This window comes from Arachis hypogaea, chromosome 20 (genome assembly GCF_003086295.3).
Source record: "Arachis hypogaea cultivar Tifrunner chromosome 20, arahy.Tifrunner.gnm2.J5K5, whole genome shotgun sequence".
NCBI classification, from domain to species: Eukaryota; Viridiplantae; Streptophyta; class Magnoliopsida; order Fabales; family Fabaceae; genus Arachis; species Arachis hypogaea.
In genome coordinates this window covers 20969941-20976586 of record NC_092055.1, presented here as the reverse complement: position 1 = coordinate 20976586, position 6646 = coordinate 20969941, and the positions used below count along the sequence as shown (strand labels likewise).

At 43.9% G+C, this 6646-nt stretch overlaps 1 protein-coding gene across 1 annotated transcript; it reads right to left on the bottom strand.

The window, feature by feature from the left end:
* Window positions 1-691: 691 nt before the first annotated feature.
* On the bottom strand, window positions 692-2788 carry LOC112785572 (uncharacterized). The gene is made up of 4 exons (XM_025829032.1): window positions 2174-2788; window positions 1899-1991; window positions 1689-1854; window positions 692-1518 (listed from the first exon to the last, which is right to left on the bottom strand). Exons 1-4 carry the CDS (start codon window positions 2786-2788, stop codon window positions 692-694), a joined length of 1701 nt encoding a protein of 566 aa, XP_025684817.1.
* Between the last annotated feature and the right edge of the window lie 3858 nt (window positions 2789-6646).

Below are 6646 nucleotides of genomic sequence, written 5' to 3'. Positions count from 1 at the left end.
TCTGCGATTTCTTACAGTGATATTTTGTGGCTGTGATAGTTTCCAGCACTTTATTTTGTAAAATATGTAATACTTTGACAAAGTATATTTTTGTCCTACTGCTTCTATGACTTTCATTGTACACCCCTTTTTAGGTGTTATGTTTCTCCTCATTTTTTTTTAATAATATGCATACTCCTCCAGGGGCTTTACTTGCTTATGTGATCATTTTATTTTGGATACACACATTTTTTTTTGCAGGGGGAGGGTATGATTTTAAGATGAGCAGGATTATCTACTGCTAATTTTTTCTGCCTTTTTTTTAGGCAAAGAAAAGGAAGGTACCCATAACTTTCTTGCCCTATTTATGCTCGACTCTTTTTAGGAGCTTGGAGGGTGGGACACTTCACTTTTTTGGAACTATTTTGTACTGCAAATTTCTTAAGATGCATCACTCGCATTTCTTGAGTGTATGATTGCTAAAGCAGTTTTCTCATGTATTGTAGGATGCTTGCAGAATAATATAACATAAACATTGGCTCTTGATAAAGAAGCCTTTTGGAATTGAAATTTGAATTACTAAAGCTGAAATTAGGCATAGTATTTCTTGACATACTTAAAATTGATGGGGTCAGTGGTTGTTCCATGATCTGGGTCCAGCAGGATACAGTGTCCGTTGGGGGTGTACTTCAGAAACAATGTAAGGACCCTCCTATTTGGGAGCCCATTTTGGCAAAGACATCTTCCTCATTACTACGTCTACTGATTTTAGCACCAGATCACCCTCTAGGAACACCCTGGGCTGAACATGCTTGTCGTAAGCTAACGCTAGTCTCCGGTGGTATTCTTCCATCTTGCTTCCCACAACTTCTCTTTTTTCTTCCAATTCTTGCAACTCAGCTTCACGATCCCTTGCCTCGTCTAACAACATCCTAGTGGTGGGTACTTCAATCTCTGTTGGCAGTACAACTTCAACCCCATAAACCAACGAGAAAGGCGTTACTCCGGTTGTTCCTTGTCTAGTTGTTCTGTAAGCCCAAAGAGCAAGTGGTAGGTATTCACTCCAATCTTTATGAGCATCGGTCACCATCTTTGTGAGTATTTTCAAAAGGCTCTTGTCAGTAGCCTCTGCCTGGCCATTGCCTTGCGGGTAGTAGGGGGAAGACTTGTGATGTTTGATTTGGTATTGTTCAAGAACACCCCACACTCTTTGGTTAACAAAGTGGGTTCCATTATCGGACACTAGAACACTTGGCAGCCCGAACCTACATATTATATTTTCTTTGATAAATCTCACTACTGCTTCAGCATTTGCTTCCCTGACAACGACAGCCTCCACCCACTTGGTGAAGCTTTCTGTTGCAACTAGAATCCATTTCTTCTCCATTGATGGGGGTTGATTGGTCCCACAAAATCTACCGCCCATGTATGGAATGGGTATGGTGTTTTGAGGCTGTTCTTCTGCACGCTTGGCGCATGTATCAAGTTTGCATGCTTTTGGTATTGTACACACCTTTTGGCCCAGTTGATTGCATCTTCCTTCATTTTTGGCCAGTAATAGCCAATCCTGATGAGTTCATACCATAAGGCCCTTCCTCCTTGGTGTCTCCCACATACTCCTTGATGGACTTCTTCCAAGACTTTATCTTTTTCTTCATCTCGAACGCATTTTAGCATCTCTCCGGTAAAACTCTTTTTGAACAACTCACCTTTTTGCAAGAAGTAACGTTTTGATCTCTTCTTCAATCTCTCAGCTTCTATTTTCTCTGAAGGCAAAAATCCAGCATCGAGGTACTCTACGATGGGTTGTTGCCAATTGTGAACATTACATATCTGCATGCTTTCTTTTGTTTCTTGACAAGCCTTGCAGGAAGCCTGTAATTCATCACAATGAAACTTCATTTTCGGCCAATAAATACCTCACCTCTGGAGCCTTCGGTACAAACCGGGGCCTTCTTCTCTGCAAGTGGTTCCATGCAGTTGTTCTGCTTTTTCTTTCCCTTCTTCTTCTCCTACACATTTCATGAGGAGTCCATCATTGCTTTTTTTGAACATTTGCCCATTGAGGAGGCAAAATCCTCTTGTTTCTTTGGTGATGTTGAGCGTTCTGAGCTGTTCACGTATAGGCGTTTGCCAATCATTGGTTTTTTTCTTCCACAGACTTTCCTTCTTCTTTGGCAGGACTTTCAGCTACCCGGTGTTCCAAAGTATGTTGTCCATTTTGAATAGTGACTCTACTCCCCAATGTTGCTAAAGCATCCGCATGCTTGTTTTCTGTTCGGGGTACATGCTCAAATGAGATCTTATCAAATACCTTCATCATGCGCCACACTTGCTCTCTGCATAAGGCCAGACTTCTTTCCTTCGTGCCATACCCTTCTAGGATTTGTTGTATTATTAGGTTGGAGTCTCCTTTGACATGGAGTTTCTTGATACCAACTTCTTGAGCCATCTTTAGACCGAGCATTAGCGCTTCATACTCTGCCTCATTGTTGGTGCAAGAGAAATCCAATCGAAACATGAATGACAGATTTCTTCCATGGGAGTCTGTAAGGACGACTCCTGCTCCTCCTTGAGGATTCGAGGGTGTTCCATCAAACATGAGGGTCCATGTTTCTTCTTCATTGCAAGCATAAATAGTCTCTATTATTCCTGGAATCTGATTTGGCAACTCTTCAATCGTTGCTTTTTCAGGACAGATCGACAAGAGGTCAGCCAAAGCTTGGCTCTTAATGGTGGTAGGTGTCACCAATTTTACATCATATTCGCTTATTAGGAGTGCCCAACGACTCATTCTTCCAGTCAACATTGGCTTTTCAATTAAAAATCTGATACCTTCATTTTTCGATACGACTTCTACTTGGTGTGCTTGAAAGTAGTGTCGGTATCTTTGTGAGATGTACACCAGAGCGAGACAATGTTTCTCTGGTGAAGAGTACCGGCCCTTTTATGGCTCTGCTAACATAAGCAATGGGTTTCTCTTTGCCTTCACCTTCTTGTGCAATTAACCCACTAACTGCTTCTTCTCCTACCGCTAAGTATACCTTCAATGGTGCACCAGGCTGAGGGGAAGTCATGGTGTGAGTGGACGTGAGAACGTTCTTGATCTTGTCCATCATAGCTTGGTGGTGTTGTCCCCACGTAAAGGTGTTTTTCTCTTTCAACAAAGATCTTAGGGGTCCTAAGAGCTCCCCTAATGCTGGTATGAACCTTCGAATGTACCCCAGCTTGCCTATGAACTTCTGAAGTCCCTTGATGTCTTTCGGAGGTTCCATGTCTTGGACAGCTTTAATCTTATCCTCGTCAGCTGAAATGCCTCCTTTGTGGACTCTGAATCCCAAGAACTTTCCAGATGACACCCCGAAGGCACATTTCATGGGGTTCATCTTGAGTCTATACTTTCTGCATCTAGTGAACACAGCTCTGAGGTGTTCTGTGTGTTGCTTCTCGGATGTTGACTTGACAACCAAATCGTCTACATAGTCTTCTACAAAGTGATGCATTATGTCATGGAATATAGCAGTCATGGCTCTTTGGTAGGTTGCTCCAGCATTCTTTAGGCCAAAAGGCATGATAGTATAGTAAAAATTACCTACGGGTGTTCAAAATGCTGTCTTTTCTTCATCTCCCGGAGCCATTCTAATTTGGTTGTACCCGCTAAATCCATCCATGAAGGAGAACCTCTCAAATCCGGCTGTAGCATCTACCATTCTATCGACATCTGGCAAAGGAAAATCATCCTTAGGACAAGCTCTGTTTAGATCTCTAAAATCCACACAACACCGGATCTGCCCATTCTTCTTTTTCACTGGCACTATGTTGGCTAACCAAGAGGGGTGTTGTATTGGTTTGACAAACTTGGCTGCGAGTAACTTTTCGATTTCTTTCTTTACTTGAGCTTCTATTTCATTGGAGAATTTTCTAGGAGCTTGCTTGACAGGAGTTGCTCCTTTCCTCACGGCTAAATTGTGGGTTACCAGGTTTGGATCTAACCCCGACATTTCATCATAGTTCCAAGCAAACACATCTCTGAACTCTGTTAATAATGCTATCAAATCCCTTTTCTCCTTCTCCCCTAGAGTTTTACACACGAACAAAGGCCTCGGGTGTTCTTCAGTCCCTAAATTAATCTCTTCCAACTCTTCCTCCTTCTGCTTTGCTTCATCTTGAGTTGGAAAGGGGCATTTTCTATGCTGCTTTGCAGATGTTCTTTTTCTTGTATACTTAGGATGTCGGGGCCAGGGGAGTTCTGGTAATTTTCCTCCGCTGGACCCCCGAGTTCCTATAGGATACACCACCGATATCCTCCACCTGGGAGAATTTCCTTACGAAGTCCTAGGTCTTCGATTGCTGTTGCTCGTTTTTTGGTGTTTTCTTTTGGTTCTTCCTCCCTCAGGGTGTCCTTCCGTACTGCTTTTTGTCTGGGTGTTCCAATGATGCATTCCTGCACAGGCCTTATTTTGTTGACCCCTGGTAATGCAAGCTCTTCATAGAAACTCGCATCCACTAAATGTGCTTCTCCCGCATCAAAGGGTGTTACAGTGGCTGAGATGCTAATATCCTTCCCTCTCCAGCTAGACTTTATGCATTGATGCCAACTTGAAGGAACGCACCGATGTAAATGAATCCATGGACGTCTCAGTAGGATGTGGTAGCTAGAGCTTCCATCCACCACATGAAACTTATTATTGGTCTTTATGGGGCCAACCTCCAAGACAGCATTAACACACCCTCTAGATTTCACACCCACTCCATTAAAAGCATTGAGCCTGACTTGAGTAGGCCTTATCTGATCAGCAGAACCTCCCATTTCTAGAAATATATGAGTGGGTATAATGTTTACCCCTGATCCAGCATCCACCAAGGCCCTTCTGACCTTCATGCCTTCTACCACTGCTTTCACATACAATGGTTTATTATGGTAGAACTCCCCATTAAATGAGTCAGGGTCCCGAAACACCAGGGCGTTTGCATGGGCCTTTGCTAATCTTGTGAGCTGAGCGTTGATGCCCCCAAAACCTTTTTCATGCTTCTGAATGATCCTATTAGAGCTCTGGCCACCTCTTTCTAAATGTGGGGTTCCAAGCCAAGTTGGTTGAACATGATTCTACAACCTCGAGACTTCAAAAGACCTCTTGTCAAGGCGTCTTCATCCAAGGACTACTCCATGGTAACCATCTCTTCTGCTTCATCTACGATCTCTGTCAGCATTACCTCTCCTTCAATGCCTATCATTCCAACATCATGTTGAGGAAAAGGAGTGCTTTTTACTCCTTCTTGGTTTTGTTCCCCATTTAGGAGTATCTTCCCTTCCTTCACTTGCCTATGAAACATCGTCCTCACCACATAACAACCGGTTAACCCATGGCCCTTATTGCGGTGCACCATGCAATATCTTGGATCTCTCAAGTCTTCAGATGTTGGTGACTCTCTATCTGTTCTGGGGTTTAATGTTCCATCCTCAAACCATCCATTTACGACAACCATGGCCTGAGCTTTGGAGAGAGGTAGTGGGGGTGGAGGACTGCTTTTCTTAACACCCTTAGAATAGGAACTCCTTCTGCCCCTGCCATCAGCAGCACACACTTCCAGAGGAGAAACTTCTTTATATCTCCTTCCATTGCGCTTCATTGCCTCTGTTATGTCAGATGCTCTCTTTAAGAGCTCAGAGAAAGTGTTTATGTTGCTCATAGAAAGATAAATTTGGGATCCATCTTCCACATTTCTAATACACCCGTACACCAATTGTGGCTCTGGGAGAGTGTCTATACAAAGTAAAGCTTGATTTCTGTACCTCTTGACGAACGCTACCAATCCTTCTCCTTGTCTCTGTTTCACTCTCCCCAGGTCCATGATGTGCATGGAGGGTTCCTCTTCCAGGAACTTGTTGCAGAACTCCGTTACTAATTGCTCCCAGGTGTTGATGCTACTGGCTTTCAACTTGCAATACCACGTGAATGCCCTTCCTGTCAGTGATTTTGAGAACTCCTTGATCTTGAGCTCCTGGTGGTTCGTGAACACCCCGAGATCATCCAAGAATGACAGGATGTGTTCTTTGGCACTTCCAGTACCATCAAATTTACGAAAGGTAGGTGGTTGGTACCCCTTAGGGTATGGTTTCGCCAAGATATGATGCCCGAATGGTGGACTTATCTCCCAACTGGGCTCACTTGCTTCTCCTTTTCCCTTTAGAATACGTGCCAACTCCCTACGAGTGACTGGGGTGTTCTCGTCTTCCTCCATATTCTCCTGGTTCACGAATGGAGGCGGTGAGGGGGTTCTATACCTCGTTTGATCTCTAGCCATCATTTTCGTGATCAAAGCTTGCATCTTTTTTTCGTTGTCTATCATATAGTTGTATACATGAGCAGGAATGGTTACATAAGTGTGCATGCCAGTGGTACCTCCAGCATGGGGTGTGAAGAAATTGGCATGGGCATGAGCTCCTTCTCCTCCTGCACCCAGATTCTGCTGCTCCATGTGTTCCTCTTCTTAGTTGTGCCCGTCCTCGTCTTGAGGTGATACCAAACTGAGGTTGAGATCCCGAGGAGTTATTGAGCGTCGCTTAGGTGGTCGATTCTGCCTAGGATGAGTATTGCTAGATTCAGCCATCACGTCGAAGTGTTCCTCCCCAGTGGAGTCGCCAGATGATTCGGGTGAGTTTCGT

Bases quoted from the DNA above. Each gene is read 5' to 3' on its own strand.
- LOC112785572 (XM_025829032.1), bottom strand. From the start codon at position 2,788: ATGTTGACTGGAAGAATGAGTCGTTGGGCACTCCTAATAAGCGAATAT. The intron at 1,992-2,173 runs GTAGCTGAAAGT...TGAAATGTGTAG, and splicing joins AACATACTTTGGAACACCGG to GAGAAGAAGAAGGGAAAGAA. The intron at 1,519-1,688 runs GTGAGTTGTTCA...CCAAAAATGAAG, and splicing joins ACGTTACTTCTTGCAAAAAG to GAAGATGCAATCAACTGGGC.